The sequence below is a fragment of the Aegilops tauschii genome, chromosome 7 (assembly GCF_002575655.3).
Source record: "Aegilops tauschii subsp. strangulata cultivar AL8/78 chromosome 7, Aet v6.0, whole genome shotgun sequence".
Classification (NCBI taxonomy): domain Eukaryota; kingdom Viridiplantae; phylum Streptophyta; class Magnoliopsida; order Poales; family Poaceae; genus Aegilops; species Aegilops tauschii.
The window spans coordinates 392068422-392088415 of record NC_053041.3 but is presented as its reverse complement, the minus strand read 5'-3'; the positions used below and the strand labels follow the sequence as shown (position 1 = coordinate 392088415).

Here is a 19994-nt window from a genome sequence, read left to right as displayed (position 1 = left end):
TTTTCCGTTGCTACTGTTACAATCACTACAAAACCCAAAAATATTACTTTTGCTATTGTTACCGTTACTTCCATATTACTTTGCTACTAAATACTTTGCTGCAGATATTAAGTTATCCAGGTGTGGCTGAATTGACAACTTAGTTGCTAATACTTGAGAATATTCTTTGGCTCCCCTTGTGTCGAATCAATAAATTTGGGTTGAATACTCTACCCTCGAAAACTGTTGCGATCCCCTATACTTGTGGGTTATCAAGACTATTTTCTGGTACCGTTGCCGGGGAGCATAGCTCTATTCTTTGAGTCACTTGAGATTTGTATCTGCTGGTCACTATGAAGAACTTGAAAGACGCAAAAACAACAATTTATCCCTCAACTACGAGGGGAGATAAGGAACTGCCATCTAGCTCTGCACTTGATTCACCTTCTGTTCTGAGTAAGCTTGCGACACCTAAACCTGCTTGTGCTATTCGTTCTGATATGTCGCATGTTATTGATGATGCCACTTCTGCTATGCATGATACTTATGATGAAACTACTTCTATGCTTGATACTACTGTGCCACTTGGTGAATTTCTTGATGAACAACTTGCTAGGGTTAGAGAGAATGAAATTATTGATAATATTGATGAAAGTGATGATGAAGACTCTTCTCCTAATAAATATGAATTGCCTGTTGTGCCTGAGGGCTATGTTATGGATGAAGCGATTGCTAAAGAAATTTTCGCTTGCAATGATAGAAGTGATCTTAAGAAGTTATTAGCTAAATGGAAGCAGCAATCTCTTAATGCTAGAATGAAACATGACCCTGCTTTTGCTAATTCGCATATCTGTGTTACTAATAAGGATTATGAATTCTCTGTTGATCCTGATATAATTACTTTGGTTGAATCTGATCCTTTTCATGGCTATGAATCTGAAACTGTTGTGGCACATCTTACTAAATTAAATGATATAGCCACCCTGTTCACTAATGATGAGAGAACCCGCTACCTTTATATCCTTAAAATATTTCCGTTCTCATTAAAGGGTGATGCTAAGAGATGGTTTAATTCCCTTGATCCTGGTTGTGTGCGTAGTCCCCAGGATATGATTTATTACTTCTCTGCTAAATATTTCCCTGCTCATAAGAAACAAGCTGCTTTAAGGGATATATACAACTTTGTGCAAATTGAAGAAGAGAGTCTCCCACAAGCTTGGGGGAGGCTTCTCCAGTTACTTAATGCTTTGCCTGATCATCCTCTTAAGAAAAATGAAATACTTGATATCTTTTATAATGGACTAACCAACGCTTCCAGAGATTACCTGGATAGTTGTGCTGGTTGTGTTTTCAGGGAAAGAACACCAGATGAAGCTGAAATTCTATTGAATAATATGTTGACAAATGAAAATAATTGGACACTTCCGGAGCCAGCTCCTGAGCCAACTCCTGAGCCTATTCCTAAACCAACTCCAAAGAAAAGAGGTGTTCTATTTCTCAGTCCTGAAGATATGCAAGAGGCAAAGAAATCTATGAAAGAAAAGGGTATTAAAGCTGAAGATGTTAAGAATTTACCTCCTATTGAAGAAATACATGGTCTTAATTTACCGCCTGTTGAAGAAGCTTGTGATCTTAATCCTCCACCTATTGAAGAAACTCATGGTCTGGATAACCCAACACAGGTAGTAAAGGTAAATTCTCTCTATAGATATGATAAAGCTGAAATCCCTCCTACTAAAATTGCTAGCCAATGCTTTGATGCGTTTGATAACTTCATGGTTAGGCAAGAAGATTTTAATGCTTATTTTGGTAGACAATTAAAACAAAATGCTTATACGCTTGAACACTTGGGTGATTATATGTCTAGAGTTAAAGGTGAACTTAAACTCATTAGTAAACATGCTTCTATGGTCACCACTCAAGTAGAACAAGTGCTTAAAGCTCAGAATGATTTGCTCAATGAATTAAATAGTAAGAATAATGACTATGCTGTTAGAGTGGCTACTAGAACTGGTAAGATGACTCGGGAACCTTTGTATCCTGAAGGCCACCCCAAGAGAATTAAACAAGATTTTCGGAGAAAGAATATTGATGCACCTAGTTCTTCTAAAAAGAAGAAAAAGAAAAATGATAGGACTTTGCATGCTTCTAGTGAACCTATTGCTGAACCATCTGAGAATCCAAATGATATATCTATTTCTGATGCTGAAACACAATCTAGTAATGAACATGAACCTAATGAAAATGTTAATGATGATGTTCATGATGATGCTCAACCTAGTAATGGTAATGATGTAGAAATTGAACCTGTTGTTGATCTTGATAACCCACAATCAAAGAATCAACGTTATGATAAGAGAGACTTGGTTGCTAGGAAACATGGTAAAGAAAGAGAACCATGGGTTCAGAAACCCATGCCTTTTCCTCCCAAACCATCCAAGAAAATGGATGATGAGGATTTTGAGCGCTTTGCTGAAATGATTAGACCTATCTTTTTGCGTATGCGTTTGACTGATATGCTTAAAATGAATCCTTATGCTAAGTATATGAAAGATATTCTTACAAATAAAAGAAAGATACCAGAAGCTGAAATTTCCACCATGCTTGCTAATTACACTTTTAAGGGTGGAATACCAAAGAAACTTGGAGATCCAGGAGTACCCACTATACCATGCTCCATTAAAAGAAACTATGTTAAAACTGCTTTATGTGATCTTGGAGCCGGTGTTAGTGTTATGCCTCTCTCTTTATATCATAGACTTGATTTGAATAAGTTGACACCTACTGAAATATCTTTGCAAATGGCTGATAAATCAACTGCTATACCTGTCGGTATTTGTGAGGATGTGCATGTTGTGGTTGCACACGTTACTATTTTAACGGACCTTGTTATTCTTGATATTCCCGAGGACGATAGTATGTCTATTATTCTTGGAAGACCTTTTTTGAATACTGCAGGGGCTGTTATTGATTGCAACAAAGGCAATGTCATTTTTCATGTTAGTGGTAATGAGCATACGGTACACTTTCCGAGGAAACAACCTCAAGTCCACAGTATCAATTCTATTGGAAAAATTCCATCGATTATTTTTGGAGGTTTTGAATTTCCTCTTCCTACTGTCAAGAAGAAATATGATATTCTTATTATTGGGGATGTGCATATCCCCGTTGAGGTAACATAGTGTTATTCGAAATTTCTCCGGTTCCATGTTATTCGGAATGAGTTTGTTAACAAGACTTGATCAACCTTGTTAGTGGATTCCTTTTGATGAGCATGAGATGGATGAAACTAGAAGGCACAACCTTCTGTACCCTCTTTCTACTTTCTGTTATTCAGTTGAAATAAAGTAAAAATAGTATTTTTCTGTCTGTTTTCTGATTTATCCGTGCAATATAAAAATACCCCGAAAATAAAAGTTCTCCAAATGCCCTGAAAATGGAATATGATTTTTTCTGGAATATTTGAGAATATCTGGCACTGAGAACACAGCAGGAGGGGCAAGCACCTGGCCACGAGGGTGGAGGGCGCGCCCTACCCCTCTGGGCGCGCCTCCCTGCCTCGTGGGCCCACAGTGGCTCCCCTCCACTTATTCCTGCACCCACACACTTCTTCTTCCTCCCAAAAAAATCACCATCCAGCTCAAGCACGAGTTCTAGCTCATTTTGATGCGATTTTCGATCTCCTTGCTCAAAGCACCTCTCACAAAACTGCTTGGGGGGATTGTTCCTTGGTATGTGACTCCTCCATTGGTCCAATTAGTTCTTGTTCTAGTGCTTTATTCATTGCAAATTTGTGCTGCCTAGGTGACCATGTTCTTGAGCTTGCATGTCAAATTTATATGGTTCCAAGTAGTTCTAATGCATGATATAGGCTCTAGGCAATTGTAGGAGTAGTTGCTATCAATTTTATTGAGTTTGGTTCATTTTTATTTGAAGTTACTAAAAATTTCAGAAATTTTTCAGAGGAGGAAATATGCTTAGGAAAATGTTCCAAGGTGGTTCTTCAAGGAAGCAAGGACCTAGGCTTGCAATGCGTGATGCTGACGATGAGCCACCAAGGGATGCTCCAGTGCGGCCTTGTGAATGGCCTTCAGAAAACTTTATGGATCGAGTGGGAATCAAGGAAGAATTTAACGCATATTTGCGTAACGCTGATCTTGTGAGCTTCGAGGCAGAGAAGTGCCGCCAATACCACTATCTCACTAGTTCATTTGTGAGGAGGTTTGAATTTAACGCATATTTGCTTAACGTTGATCTTGTGAGCTTCGAGGCAGAGAAGTGCCGCCAATACCACTATCTCACTAGTTCATTTGTGAGGAGGTTTGAATTTTCATCTTCACATAATTCTCCAACTGTCCTATTTGATCTTTATGAAAAATCTTATACAATGGACTTAGAGGATTTTACCACTGCTTGCAAACTTCCACAATGAGGTAGTGCTAGTGAACCCCGCAAATCCGAATTAAGAAATTTTCTTGCTAGTATAACTGTGGGGGAATCTAGAGACATAGCACAAGCTACCATAGGGAGCATTCATTTTCCTGCTATACATTATTTTGCTCTCTTCATAGGTAGGTGCATAAATGGTAAAGATTAAGCATGTCACATGTGTGTCCCTGATCTCAGTATTCTTAGGAGTGCTGTGTTAGGAGACAAATCTTATAATTTGGGAGCCATTGTTGCACGTAGGTTGCATCATAATAGATTTAATGGAGATTTCTTTGGAGGAATTTATGCAACCCGCTTAGCTGATTTTCTTGGTGTGGACATACATGAGGATGATATTGAGTTGCCTCCTACTTATTTAGACTTTAGTGCTATGGTTCACCACCAGTTTGTCGAGAGGAATGAATCACCTCTCCGGTATCGCTTAATCTTTGACAGACGTCGTGCTGTCTGTATTACTCTCCCTGCTCCTGCCTTCTTTGATTATTAGGCAAAAGGAAGATATGTTATTACCAGAGAGGAGGCAGATGAGTACGAGAGGAGGGCGGAGGCAGCTCGCCGCCACGCTGCAGCCCAGGAGGCAATAACTGCCGCAGCTCAGTACGACCCCGGCTACAACTATGGATATCTGCCAGGCCATCCGTGGCAATAAACCAACTTAGGCCAAAAGCCTAAGCTTGGGGGAGTACGTATCTCTCACCGACATTACATTTATGTTCACACACTCATTGCTAAATGTAGGTGCTCATACTTTTTCACTGTAATATCCATGCTAGTTTATTTTCTTTTTCTTGCTTTCTTCTTGTGTGTTTAAAAAACCTTAAGAAAACCAAAAAAATTAGTTGTAGCTTTTAGCTAGTTTACTTTCTTGCTGTAGTAGTAATAATTAAAAAGAAAACCCAAAAAGATTTCCTGTTCTTCTTTTGCTTGTTGGGAGCTTTCCCCTGTAAATAGTTTTATTTCTTTTCTTTTCTTTGGGGGTCGATAGGAGAAGACCATGATTAAATTGTTGAAGTGGCTCTTATATGCATTATTGTTGATTTAACCAAGAGCCCATATTGCCTTGTCTTCTCCTGTTTATTGAATGCTCGCAGATTCCAGCTTAGTCCAATGCACGTGCACTCTTATTATTTTCACATCGTTCGGTCGTGCAAGTGAAAGGCAATTATGACGATATATGATGGACTGGTTGAGATGAGAGAAGCTGGTATGAACTCGACCTCTCTTGTTTTTGTAAATATGATTAGTCCATCGTTCCTGATTCAGCCTATTATGGATAAACATGTTTGCAATGACAATTAGAGATCATAGTTGCTTATGCCATGCTTGATTAGCTATGAGTTATAATGGTTTACCCTGTGTGCCAACATGCTATTAAAATGGTTGTGATGTGGTATAGTGGGGTGGTATCCTCCTTTGAATGATTTAAGTGACTCGACTTGGCACATGTTCACACATGTAGTTGAAAAAAATCAACATAGCCTTCACGATATTTATGTTCATGATGGATTATATCCTACTCATGCTCGTACTCAATTTCTATTAATTTTAATGCATGTTCATGACTGTTGTCGCTCTCTAGTTGGTCGCTTCCCAGTCTTTTGCTAGCCTTCACTTGTACTAAGCGGGGATACTGCTTGTGCATCCAATCCATTAAACCCCAAAGTTATTCCATATGAGTTCACTATACCTTCCTATATGTGGTATCTACCTGCCGTTCCAAGTAAATTTGTATGTGCCAAACTCTAAACCTTCAAATGAAATTCTGTTTTGTATGCTCGAATAGCTCATGTATCAACTAGGGATGTCCGTATCTTCCATGCTAGGCGGGTTATTCTCAAGAGGAGTGGACTCCGCTCCTCACTCACGAGAAAATGGCCGGTCACCGGGATGCCCAGTCCCATGCTTTATGCAAACTAAATCAAAATAATTGCAAACAAAACTCCCCCTGGGACTGTTGCTGGTTGGAGGCACTCGTTGTTTCGAGTAAGCCATGGATTGATGCTTGTTGGTGGAGGGGGAGTATAAACTTTACCATCCTGTTTGGGAACCGTCTATAATGTGTGTAGCATGGAAGATATCGCCATCTCTTGGTTGTTATGTTGACAATGAAAGTATGTCGCTCAAAATATTATTTATCTCTATTTCAAAACCGAGCTCTGGCACCTCTACAAATCCCTGCTTCCCTCTGCGAAGGGCCTATCTATTTACTTTTATGTTGAGTCATCACCTTCTTATTAAAAAGCACTAGCTGGAGAGCACTGCTGTCATTTGCATCCATTACTATTAATTTATATTGGGTATGACTATGACTGGATCTCTTTTACCATGAATTACAATGTCTAGTCAGTCCTTGATCTTTAAAGGTGCTCTGCATTTATGTTTTGCGGTCTCAGAAAGGGCTAGCGAGATACCATCATGTTATATCATATCATGATTGTTTTGCGAAAGTGTTGTCATCAGAGATTTATTATTATTGCTCGCTAGTTGATTATGCCATTGATATGAGTAAACATGAGACCTAAGAGTTATTGTGAATGTGGTTAGTCATAATCTTTGCTGAAAACTTGAATGCTGGCTTTACATATTTACAACAACAAGAGCAAACAGAGTTTGTAAAAGTTTTTCTTTATCACTTTCAGTTTATCAACTGAATTGCTTGAGGACAAGCAAAGGTTTAAGCTTGGGGGAGTTGATACGTCTCCGTCGTATCTACTTTTCCAAACACTTTTGCCCTTGTTTTGGACTCTAACTTGCATGATTTGAATGGAACTAACCTGGACTGACGCTGTTTTCAGCAGACTTTCCATGGTGTTATTTATGTGCAGAAACAAAAGTTCTCGGACTGACCTGAAACTCCACGGAACATCTATTTGGAAAATAACAAAAATACTGGTAGAAAAAGCCACGTCAGGGGGCCCACACCATGTCCACGAGGGTGGAGGGCGCGCCTGCCCCCCTAGGGCGTGCCCCCCTACCTCGTGGGCCCCCTGACGCTCCACCGACCTCAACTCCAACTCCATATATTCACTTTCGGGGAGAAAAAAATCAGAGAGAAGGACTCATCGCGTTTTACGATATGGAGCCGCCGCCAAGCCCTAAAACCTCCCGGAAGGGCTGATCTGGAGTCCGTTCGGGGCTCCGGAGAGGGGGATTCGTCACCGTCGTCATCATCAACCATCCTCCATCACCAATTTCATGATGCTCACCGCCGTGCATGAGTAATTCCATCGTAGGCTTGCTGGACGGTGATGGGTTGGATGAGATCTACCATGTAATCGAGTTAGTTTTGTTAGGGTTTGATCCCTAATATTCACTATGTTCTGAGATTGATGTTGCTATGACTTTGCTATGCTTAATGCTTGTCACTAGGGCCTGAGTGCCATGATTTCAGATCTGAACCTATTATGTTTTCATCAATATATGTGAGTTCTTGATCCTATCTTGCAAGTCTATAGTCACCTACTATGTGTTATGATCCGGCAACCCCAAAGTGACAATAATCGGGACCACTCCCGGTGATGACCATAGTTTGAGGAGTTCCTGTATTCACTATGTGTTAATGCTTTGTTCCGGTACTCTATTAAAAGGAGGCCTTAATATCCCTTAGTTTCCATTAGGACCCCGCTGCCACGGGAGGGTAGGAAAAAAGATGTCATGCAAGTTCTTTTCCATAAGCACGTATGACTATATTCGGAATACATGCCTACATTACATTGATGAATTGGAGCTAGTTCTGTGTCACCCTATGTTATGACTGTTACATGATGAACCGCATCCGGCATAATTTTCCATCACCGATCCAATGCCTACAAGCTTTTCATATATTGTTATTCGCTTATTTACTTTTCCGTTGCTACTGTTACAATCACTACAAAACCCAAAAATATTACTTTTGCTACCGTTACCGTTACTTCCATATTACTTTGCTACTAAATACTTTGCTGCAGATATTAAGTTATCCAGGTGTGGCTGAATTGACAACTCAGTTGCTAATACTTGAGAATATTCTTTGGCTCCCCTTGTGTCGAATCAATAAATTTGGGTTGAATACTCTACCCTCGAAAACTGTTGCGATCCCCTATACTTGTGGGTTATCAGTGCCTTGTTTATTTTAGTACTACACACTATGTGATGTTCAAATATTACCGTGTCCAGCTCAATTTCACCAATACCAGCAACAAACTTACAATACATGACTCAGGATATCACTAGAGATGCTGCCCATTTGCTATTTTTAGTGGATGCTAACCCTGTTGCACTTAACATGCATGTCCATGTACTTACGCAGGGTCATAACGGCCGATGCTTTTGTTTGCCGTCGAGGTGGGCTGCATCCCATGTCTTACAGTATTTCACATAATTTGTGCAATTGCGGTTTAACTTCTAACCATTTACTGGTTGCCTGTAGGTACACATGTTAGTGGCACTGATCCACGCTTCGACCCGTAGGAACAGCTCGCCTCCGCCGTCGCTGACTTTGGGCGAGCTCTGGCCAAGATGAAGTGCCCCAGCAACTACCTCTCGGGACTTACCAAGTATGTACTCACCAGTTCAATCTTACCAATACCAGTTGCAATTAATGGCTATGTTATGTACGGTCGATGTATTAAGCATGTTCTAGTAAACATGCCTAACACGTTTTTGCTACTTTCCCTACCTTTTTATAGACATCTGGGCCATTCTTGTGATGTTTAACTATGCCAATTGCATTTTTATCAGTACCGGTTTCAATGTCTATTAAGCCTGTTGCAATTAACAGTTGAATCCATTTTTAAACAGTTGCATTTCAATGGCTACAAACTTACAAAACATGACTTAGGATGTTGTTAAGGCTGTTGCAATTAACAGTTGTATCCATTTTTTAATCTGTCCATTTGCTACCATGCTACTCTCCGCAATGAAGATGTACTAGAGATGCTGCCCCATTTGCTATTTTTGGTGGATGCTAACCCTGTTGTACTTAACATGCTTGTCCATGTACTTACGCAGGGTCATAACGGCCGATGCTGTTGTTTGCCGTCATGGTTAGCTGCATCCCATGTCTTACAGTATTTCACATCATTTGTGCAATTGTAGTTTAACTTCTACCATTTACTGGTTGCCTGTAGGTACACATGTCAGTGGCACTGATCCACGCTTCGACCCGGAGGAACAGCTCGCCTCCGCCGCCGCTGACTTTGGGCGAGCTCTGGCCAAGATGAAGTACCCCAGCAACTACCTCTAAGGACTTACCAAGTATGTACCCACCAGTTCAATCTTACCAATACCAGTTGCAATTAATGGCTATGTTTTGTACTGTCGATGTATTAAGCATGTTGTAGTAAACATGCCTAACACGTTTGAGCTATTTTCCCTACCTTTTTATAGACAAGTGGGCCATTATCTGCTCTGGCAGCACCTGCCCTATGATGTTTAACTCTGCCAATTGCATTTTTATCAGTACCGGTTTCAATGGCCATTAAGCCTGTTGCAATTAACAGTTGTACTCATTTTTAAAGAGTTGTATTTCAATGGCTACAAACTTACAAAACATGAATTAGGATGTTGTTAAGCCTATTGAAATTAACAGTTGTATCCATTTTTTAATCCGTCCCTTTGCTACCGTGCTACTCTTTCAAAATGAAGATATCACTACAGATGCTGCCGTTTTATTACCATTTGCTATTTTTGGTGGATGTTAACCCTGTTGTAGTTAACATTGGCTTTCCATGTACTTACACAGGGCTATAATGGGCGATGCTGTTGTTTGCCGTCGAGGTTAGCTGCATCCCATGTCTTATACACCATCTATTCCTAAATATAAGTATTTTTAGAGATTCCAATATAGACTACATAAGGAGCAAAATGAGTGAATCTAGATTCTAATCTAAACTATATCTATAATTCTATATACATCCGTACGTAGTTCATATTGAAATCTAAAAAAAATACTTGTACTTAGGAACATAGGTAGTTGTATTTTACATCTTTTGTGCAATTTCAGTTTAGCTTCTAACATTTACTGGTTGCTTGTAGGTACATATATGAGGGGTACTGATCCACGCTTCGATCCCTTTTGCGTATGGGGCAATGAGATATTCATGAACAAGCGTCAAGTGAGGAAACTAAGAAAGATTGTTAGACGAAAGAAACGGGTGATTGGAATTAAGCTCTTTATTTACACTTTGTCGAAGACAACAGTGAACTTTAGGATGGTAAGTAATGTGTTTCCTTTTCTCCCTGACCACAACAAGTTACTCTATTAGACCTCAGTATCTGATATTTTTCTCTTTTCAGTGGTTTCCGAAGCTATTTACTGATGATTACCTTGCAAACTACATGACCGGAGTGGAGGCAACTAAGGTTAAAGTATATAATTCATGCTACCATGATAATGCTCTAGAAGTCTTCCTGAAGGTGGTGAAGGATGGGCGGGCGATCGTCACAAGGGGTTGGACAAAATTGGTTCGTGCCTATGGCATGCAGGAAGGCACATTATGGGCATTCCACTTCTTCAACACCATCGGCAGTCAAAATGATTTACACTTGTCTCTTCACCTTTACCGCCTTTAAATACTGCGGATCATCATAGTTAATTGCTGCCTAATCCTGTAATTACTGAACATATTGTATTGGCAATTTTATTTATGGATTCGTTGTTAAACCATTGTGCCGAGAATTTGAATTGCAGATTTCGTATTTCAAAATTTCCAAGTAGAATAATAAATTACAGGCAAAAATAAAAATAGAACAGACAGTCATGGACCTTTGCAAACGGTTCTAGCAGTAAAAGCGCTTGCGATGGATAGCCCAATGCCACACAGTTTTCTACATCAAATCGTGTGTGATGTAGTTAATGAAAGCAAACAGTTAACCAAGGCAGAGCGTGTGTGATAGTTACACCTTTCACACACGAGCGTATACATAAAACCGTGTGGGATGTACATCTGAACGGAAACGTTTTCCCTGGATTGACTGTGTGGGATGTACATAAGAACGGAAACGTATTCCTTGGATTGACGGTGTGTGATATACATACGAACGGAAATGTTTTTCTGGGATTCACCGTGTGGGATGTACATACCTACAGAAATGATTTTCTCGGAGTACCGTGTGGGATGTGCATACCTACGGAAATGATTTTCTCGGATTACCGTGTGGGATGTACACACCTACGGAAATGATTGGGTTTCGATGGCTCGCCCGATCGCACATGGCCCCAGCCTGGGTCCCAGGAGGGCCTATCCCCGACGATTTCTGGGTCGAGTGGGAAGGACACCCTATCGCACACACTCAGTTGGCGACGGTTCCAAATGCCGTCGCAGAAAGGGGTCAAAAACCGTTTGTTTAGGACCGACGCGCACCGGTGGCTCATGGAGCGACAGGGGGTGGTCAGTATCTTCCATCCTAAGAGGGTTATTCTCATGATGAGTGTTTAAATAAAACACTGCAAATAATTAAATAAAACTCCCCCAGGACTATTGTTGGTATGGACGGCACCCGTGGATTCGGCTAGCCATGGCTTGTGTTTGTTGGTGGAGGGGGAGTAAACCTTTACTTTTACCGCATGGGAACCACCGCTAATGTGTTTAGCATGGAAGATATTGATAACTCTTCATCGTGACGTTGACAGGAAGGGTGCACCTCCCAAAATTATATTTATCTCTGATTTAAGCCTTGAGCTCTGACACCTCTGCAAATCCCTGCTTCCCTCTGCGGAGGGGCTATCTATTTACTTTTATGTTGAGTCATGACCTTCTCAAACAAGCACCGGACCAGAGAGCACTTTTGTCATCCTCATGCATTGTGTATAGTTAATGTTGAATGCATCATGACTGGATCTCTTCTACCATGAATTGCAATGTTTAGTCGCTAAATGAACTTTGGAGGTGCTCTGCATTTATGTTTTGCGGTCTCAAAAAGGGCTAGAGAGATACCACTGTTGTCATATTATATCATGATTGTTTAGACAAAGTTTTGGCATTTGAGAAATCTTATTATTGCTCGCTAGCTGATTATGCCATTGATATGAGCTAATATAATTTCTAAGAATTATTGCTTGCAAGGTTAGTCATGATCTTTGCTGAAAACCTGGATGCTATTTAAGCATATATATGTACACAAAAGAGTTTGTAAAAGTTTTTCTTTACCACTTTCAGTTTGTCAACTGAATTGCTTGAGGACAGGCAATGGGTTAAGCTTGGGGAGTTGATACGTCTCCATTGCCTCTACTTTTCCTAACGCTTTTGCTCTTGTTTCGGACTCTAATTTGCATGATTTGAAAGATACTAACCCGGACTGACGTTGTTTTCAGCAGAATTACCATGGTCTTGTTTTTGTGCAGAAATAAAAGTTCTCGGATTTGGACGAAACTTTTTGGAGAATTATTTTTGCAATAAATAAAAAATACTGGAACCAAGACCCACTAGAGGGGGCCTGGCTGTCCACAACACACCAGGGCGGGCCACCCCCCTCTGGCGCACCCTAGTGGGTGGTGGGGCCCTTGAGGCCCCGCTGACCCTAATTCCGACGCTATAAAATCCTATTTTTCCAAAAAAATAGGAGAGGAAGTTTCATCGCGTTTTACTATACGGAGCTGCCGCCACCTCCTGTTCTTCATCAGGAGGCCAAATCTGGAGCCCGTTCGGGGCGCCGGAGAGGGGGATCTTCGGTCTTCGTCATCGCCAACCATCCCACATCACCAATTTCATGATACGCGCCGCCGAGAGTGAGTAATTTCTTCGTGGGCTCGCTGGTCGGTGAGCAGTTGGATGAGATTCATCATGTAATCGAGTTAGTTTTGTTAGGGCTTGATCCCTAGTATCCACTATGTTCTGAGATTGATGTTGCTATGACTTTGTTATGCTTAATGCTTATCACTAGGCCCGAGTGTTGTGATTTCAGATCTGAACCGTTTATGTTTTCACCATTGTATTTATGTTCTAGATCTGATCTTGCAAGCCATATGCACCTATTATGTGTTATGATCTGTAAACCCCAAGGTGACAATAATTGGGATACTTTCCGGTGATGACCGTAGTATGAGGAGTTCATGTATTGACTATGTGTTAATGCTTTGCGGTTCTCTATTAAAAGGAGGCCTTAATATCCCTTAGTTTCCTTATGGACCCCGCTGCCACGGGAGGGTAGGACAAAAGATTTCATGCAAGTTCTTTTCCATAAGCACATATGACTATTTACGAAATACATGCCTACATTCTTTTTATGATCTGGAGTTAGTTCTGTGTCGCCCTAGGTTATGACTGATATATGATGAATATCATCCAACGAATTCACCGATCCAATGCCTACCGAGTTTTTCACATATTGTTCTTGTTGCGTTACTATTGCTATTGCTACTGTTACAACTGCTACAAAATTGTTACTGCTGTTATTATTACCACTGCTATCATTACTACTACTATCAAACTATCAAATTACTGTGCTACTGATCACTTTGCTGCAGATATTTAATCTCTAGTTGTGGTTGAATTGACACAACGTTTTTGAAACAGTTGCCACAGCAACAAAATATTAGCTGTCACAACACTTCAATGGAAGATTGAAGATGGCCATGGAGGATTCCCTACACCCAATACCATATCATGCTTTTATGAACTACTTGAGATGTGTATCCCTTTGTTGTTTGCACCCTTTGATTGTGCAGTAGTCAATTATTTGGGTGATCTCTCGCAGTAAATATCAAGTTAAAAGGTGCTCTTCCTAGTGTTTCAACCATCTATAACATGTGGCTTTCCGGCGTACGTCATGTCCACATAAGTACAAACGGATCATGAAGTATAAAACGAACGAGCTCAGACCGAGCAAGCAGATAACACTCGGTTGTCCTGAAGTTCTGGCAGAATCGTTCTGAGCTCGGAGCACAAAGCATCGAAAGATGACCAAGAATCATATGGTGATATGATTGGCAAAAGATTGCATGTCGGTCAAAATTCATGTCATCATTGATGTCCACATCAATGGCTATGAACGAGATCAGGGTCTTGAATCACTCACCTTCAATTATGAGAGATATTGATTTGAGTGGGAGTGTTAAATTTTTTTAAACACTAGTGCAACGTTAATTATGAATAAATGTTTAAATGAATATTGTGTCTATCCTTGTAGATCAATGTCTCGCAATATGTTCAACTTAGCCCCTATGTTAGAGAAAGAAAAGTTGGCTGCTAATGGTGGAAACTATGCGGATTGGATCCGGAACCTGAGATTTGTTCTCAGGAGTGCTAAGGAGTACGTGTTGGATTAGCCTCTAGGTGATGCTCCTGGAAAGGATGCAACACCAGAAGAAGTTGCTGCTTACGCTGCTCGTAGTGATGACTATGATTTAGTCCAGTGCCTCATGATGACTTGCATGGATCCTGAACTACAGAAGCATTTTGAACAATCTGCTACTCAATTTATAATTGGGTCACTGGAAGTTCTGTACAAGAAATAGGCAAGGACCGAACATTTTGAATTAACCAAGGCCTTGATTGAATGCAAGATGAAAGAGGGTTCCTCAATGAGTGAGCATGTAGTAAAGCTTGCTGGCTATGCTGACAGACTGACTTCTCTGGAATTTGGAATTCCTCCAACACTCATATTGTGCTTGCTTCACTCCCCCCATCTTACGATGACTTTATCATGAATTACAACATGAATGGGACAGAGAAAAATGCAAACGAGTTGTTTGCTATGCTCAAAACTGTGGAAACTGGAATGCGGAAGAACAAAATAGTGTTGATGGTCAACAAGACCACTAGTTTCAAGAAGAAGGGCAAGTCCAAGAAGAAGAAATCTACTGAAGCCGATAAGACCGAGTCTCGGAAGAAGAACAAGGGTGGAGCCTCTAAAGAGACTAAATGTTTCTACTGCAAGAAGAAAGGACACTGGAAGCATAACTGCAAGAAGTATTTGGTGGATAAAAAGAACGGTTCTTCCGGTAAAGGTATAATCCTTATACAAAGTTAATGTTATTCCATTTGTAAAATTTATGTATTTGATAGTGATTGGTTGCTCTTGTTTTGCAAACCGATATAGGGACTACAGAGATCTCACAAGGAGAGAAGAAATGAAGCCATGATACAAGTTGGGAATGGTGATGGGGTCGCAGCTCAAAGACCGTTAAAGTCACCGCTTTGCTTAAAGATCTACTCAATTGGTGAGATGAATTGCTTATCTTGATCCAAAGAGCTCATTTGCTAAATTTGATGAAGACAAACTTGTTCAACTTGTTGATGGCTTCTCCATATATGAGATTTCTTTTGTCCTTGGAAACCAACTTGAAAACTTCATTGCTGATGAGAGCTGATTCAAGTTTTGTTAGTTGTAATGACCTTGGTAGTCTTGCAGTGAAGATGGTTCAGACTGATAGACACATGGTCTTTCCTTTGGTATATCGTCTTATTGAGTTGGCATTGATATTTCCTGTTGCAAGCGCATCAGTGGAAAGAGCTTTCTCAACTATGAGTATTATCAAGACCGAGTTAAGGAATAAGATGGGTGATGATTGGTTGAATTATTCCATGGTTGCAATATTGAGCGAGAAATATTTGCAAAGGTTGATGATGATGCTATTATATATCGCTTTCAATCCTATAGATCTCGTAAAAGAATTTTGCCTCGTCATAGTAGTAAGTTTTCAACTTTGTACAATGTTAACTGTTTCACTTGATGTTTATGTCTTCTCTTATGAAATTTTGCTTTTGATTTCTCTAAGGTGCTGGCTCTTCTTTCAGCGTTGATCAAATTATGGAAGACACTTATGAAGCAAGCCATTGATTTGGTACTCTTTTTACTGCACGTATTGTTCGTAGTTTTAGTCATCTGTTTATCTATTTTGCTGTATCTTTAAGCATTGAGTTTAAATTCTAAATTTTGGGTGCAATTGAACCATATTTGAGGTATTCTTTTGTGGTAGCTATAGCCTGATGGACGTCAATTTTTTTCTCTCGCGATGAAAAAAAATTGGACCCAAGGCTTGCTCCAATCCTGGATCCGCCAGTGCACCACGCCACCATGGTCCTAAGAGCATCTCCAGCCGTTGCCCCCCCCCCCAGGATGCATAAAAGAAAATCGTCCCCTGGGGGCGAGCCGGCGATACAATCGGCGCTGGGGGCGGTTTTGCGCCCAGTCGTCGCCCCCAGGCGCCGAAATTGGCCCACTTTTCAGCCCCATTCGGCGAATAAAGGGCCCATGTGGGCGAGAATAGGCCCATATTCGGCGTGGTTCGCCGTGTCTCGGCGTTCAATTATGAACACAACTTTTTTCTTATCACATATTTCATCAAAGAAAAATCAAATACTTCAACAAAATAGTACAACAACAAATAGTTCAATACAAATTGTATAGTTCAAAAAATAAAAACTCATATTTCATCACACGTCGCGCCCGGCATCCCCCTTGAGCCTCCATAGGTGCTCAATCAGATCTTTCTGCAGTTGATGATGCACTTGTGGGTCTCAGATCTCCTGACGCATACTGAGATAGGCAGTCCAGGTTGCCGGTAGCTGGTGATCAACTTCGGCTAGAGGACCCTCGTTGTAGTATGGTTCAGTGTCAAACACTGGGTCTTCTTGCTCGCTCTCGATGATCATGTTGTGCAAGATGACACAGCAAGTCTTAATCTCCCACATTTGATCTTTGGACCAGGTCTGAGCGGGGTACCGGACAACAGCAAATCGAGATTGGAGCACACCAAATGCCCGCTCGACATCCTTCCTGCAAGCCTCCTGAATCTTCGCAAACCAGGCGTTCTTGCCTCCTGGCACAGGGTTTGAGATCGTCTTCACAAATGTCGACCATCTCGGATAGATGCCATCAGCTAGATAGTACCCCTTGTTGTAGTGCCGCCCATTGATCTCGAAGTTCACCGGAGGAGAATGACCTTCAACAAGCTTGGCAAAGACAGGAGAGCACTGCAGCACGTTGATGTCATTGTGAGTTCCTGGTATACCAAAGAAGGAGTGCCAAATCCAGAGGTCCTGTGTGGCCACCGCCTCAAGTACCACACTGCAACCGCCTTTGGCGCCTTTGTACATCCCATGTCAAGCAAATGGGCAATTCTTGCATTTCCAATGCATGCAGTCGATGCTTCCAAGCATCCCAGGAAATCCTCTTGCTGCATTCTATGCTAGGATCCGAGCAGTGTCTTCCGCATTGGGTGTTCTCAAGTATTGCGGTCCAAACACTGCCACCACTGCCCGACAGAACTTGTAGAAACACTCTATGCTGGTGGACTCGGCCATGTGCCCATAGTCGTCGAGTGAATCACCGGGAGCTCCGTATGCAAGCATCCTCATCGTTGTCGTGCACTTCTGGATCGAGGTGAATCCAAGTTTGCCGGTGCAATCCATCTTGCACTTGAAGTAGTTGTCGAACTCCCGGATGGAATTCACAATTCTGAGGAAGAGCTTTTGGCTCATCCGATAACGGCGCCGAAATATTTTGTCGCCGTGAAGTGGAGCATCAGCGAACTAGTCGGAGTAGAGCATGCAGTAGCCTTCGAGACAATGCCGGTTTTTTGCTTTCACCCGCCCAAAAGCCGAGCCACCTCGCCGCGGCTTTCCAGTGCTCGCCAGCAGCTGGGCGAGGGCGGCGAGCACCATCAGATGCTCTTCTTCCTGGACGTCGGCCTCGGCTTCCTCCTCCAGCAGCACGGCGAGCGCTTCCTCGTCATCCGAGTCCATCGCCGAGGCAGGCAAATCGCCGAACACCTTGCGCCCGGTGGGCGTGCACCCGCCGCTAAACTGCCCCTCCGTGGCCGGAAACGACGGCCGGAAACGCCCAGCTGTTGTTGGAGAGGCTGCCTCGGCGAACCTCTGCTACTTTTTCCGACGGGGAATGGCTATCTAGCGGTGAAAGGCGGCGGCCGGCGCCGGGATATAGCTAGTGGCGGCCGAGGGTGCGGGGGCTGGAAGGCGAGTCGGGGAAGAAAATCTTGACTTTTCACCTGAGGGTGTGGGCCAGCCGCGCTTTTCCCTTGCGCTGGAGCCCCCGATCGCCCCCCAGTGCGCCGGGTTCGGCCTGCGGTCGCCGGGCGGAAAAAAGGGCCGAACCGGCGCTTTTCGTCGTCCTGGGGCGCGACTGGGGCATTTTTTTTACGCCGGCGCCGAAAAAGTGGCATGGTGGCCTGTTGGGGGCACGGCTGGAGATGCTCTAAGGCCACAAGATGATGCAGATTGGTTGTGACACCGGTAGGAGGCAAAAAGACCCTAGTCGCGCTGGTGTTACTTGTGGGGAGGAGGAAAACCTTTCGGCTTGACGGGTGTAGGGATTCGCCCACGGATACATGTTGAGGAAATTAGGCAGTATTTCTAAAAAATATATACATGTTTTGGTAAGATGTACCGTATACTTTGATTTATACTATAAACTATAATAATTTTATTACAGATATATGTACATGACATTTACACCATGAGTTCGACATAGGATTTACAAGGTCATGCATGCATGGTACGTGACGCATGTACAGGGCAGGGCAACCGTACCCTGCCGAGATACACACACATCACACTTACGTACACGCGGCACGCACTGACGCGCATATAGACTAGTAGGAGTGGTTGATTAATTAATTAATTAATCCAGCCCGCCATCAGGGGAGCCGGTTTATTCCCTGTACAGATCCTTAGTCCTGCAATACGTAGACAGTAATAGCAATCTGTATATAGATTTCCGATTCTGCTGCTTGGTTTTCGTGGTCGTCATCGCCGGTCCGCCGCCGTCATCAGAACAGGAACGCCGTCGGCGCGAACGCCGGCATCGACGACGCCGTCTCGATGTGCCTGCGCACGTTCACACCCATGTAATCAATTAACTTCGATTATTTGCACCACAAATATCTAGAGAGAGAGAGAGAGACGCGTATCTGCATCGCGTACCTGTATTCGTCGCTGTGCGCGCGGGGCAGGACCCTGGAGGCCACCCTGCCGGGCCTGGCCGGGACGACGCGCCCACCCGCTGCGGCCTTGCCCACGTCCACCGCGACACCCTCATAGATGTCCCCGAGCGCCGGCCTCCACTGCGGCGAGCCGCCCAGCGACCTGGCCCTCCTCCGCCTCCTCCTCGCCGCCGCGCCGGTGGTCGTGGCAGCAGCCTGCTGCTGCAGCTGATCCGCAGGCGGCGCGTCGTCGATGGGTCCAGCACGGCAGCCGCAGGGCACGAACGACAAGAGCCTCATCAGCTTCCTGCGCACCCTCCCCTCTATCTTGGCCCCTCCCGACCCCTCTCTCTAGATATCCCCTCCCCTGTCTCTAATCTTTCTCCTGATACACAGCTAACAATTCTCTCTGTACAGTCTACTCTACACTCTCCGGCGACGAAATCCCCGGCCGGCCGGCGCCCGTGTATTCACGGGAATGCCACTGCGTACGAGTGGCCTCAGCTCACTAGCTGACCACCACTCGGCTAACGGGGAGAGCGTATCTGCAGTGTCACGTGTTGAGGCCGCTTTATAGGGTTCGCGGAGGGTGGCAAATGTCCGAAACACCTCCGCTCCGCCGTGGGGTGGCCAGGGGTAGTCTCGGGAAAGTGGAGATTGCCATTTTTCAGTGCCATGCAGTAGAGGGAGTTTCGGTGGGAAC

The 19994-nt window shown here is 43.0% G+C and overlaps 1 protein-coding gene across 1 annotated transcript; it reads right to left on the bottom strand.

Moving 5' to 3' along the window:
- Positions 1 to 18760: 18760 nt before the first annotated feature.
- On the bottom strand, positions 18761 to 19838 carry LOC109768196 (uncharacterized). Its single transcript, XM_020326939.3, has 2 exons — positions 19293 to 19838; positions 18761 to 19196 (listed from the first exon to the last, which is right to left on the bottom strand). The coding sequence occupies exons 1-2, from the start codon at positions 19589 to 19591 to the stop codon at positions 19139 to 19141; spliced, it is 357 nt and encodes a 118-aa protein (XP_020182528.1). The 5' UTR covers positions 19592 to 19838; the 3' UTR covers positions 18761 to 19138.
- Between the last annotated feature and the right edge of the window lie 156 nt (positions 19839 to 19994).

Bases quoted from the DNA above. Each gene is read 5' to 3' on its own strand.
- LOC109768196 (XM_020326939.3), bottom strand. From the start codon at position 19,591: ATGAGGCTCTTGTCGTTCGTGCCCTGCGGCTGCCGTGCTGGACCCATC. The intron at 19,197-19,292 runs GTACGCGATGCA...GAACGTGCGCAG, and splicing joins GCGCACAGCGACGAATACAG to GCACATCGAGACGGCGTCGT.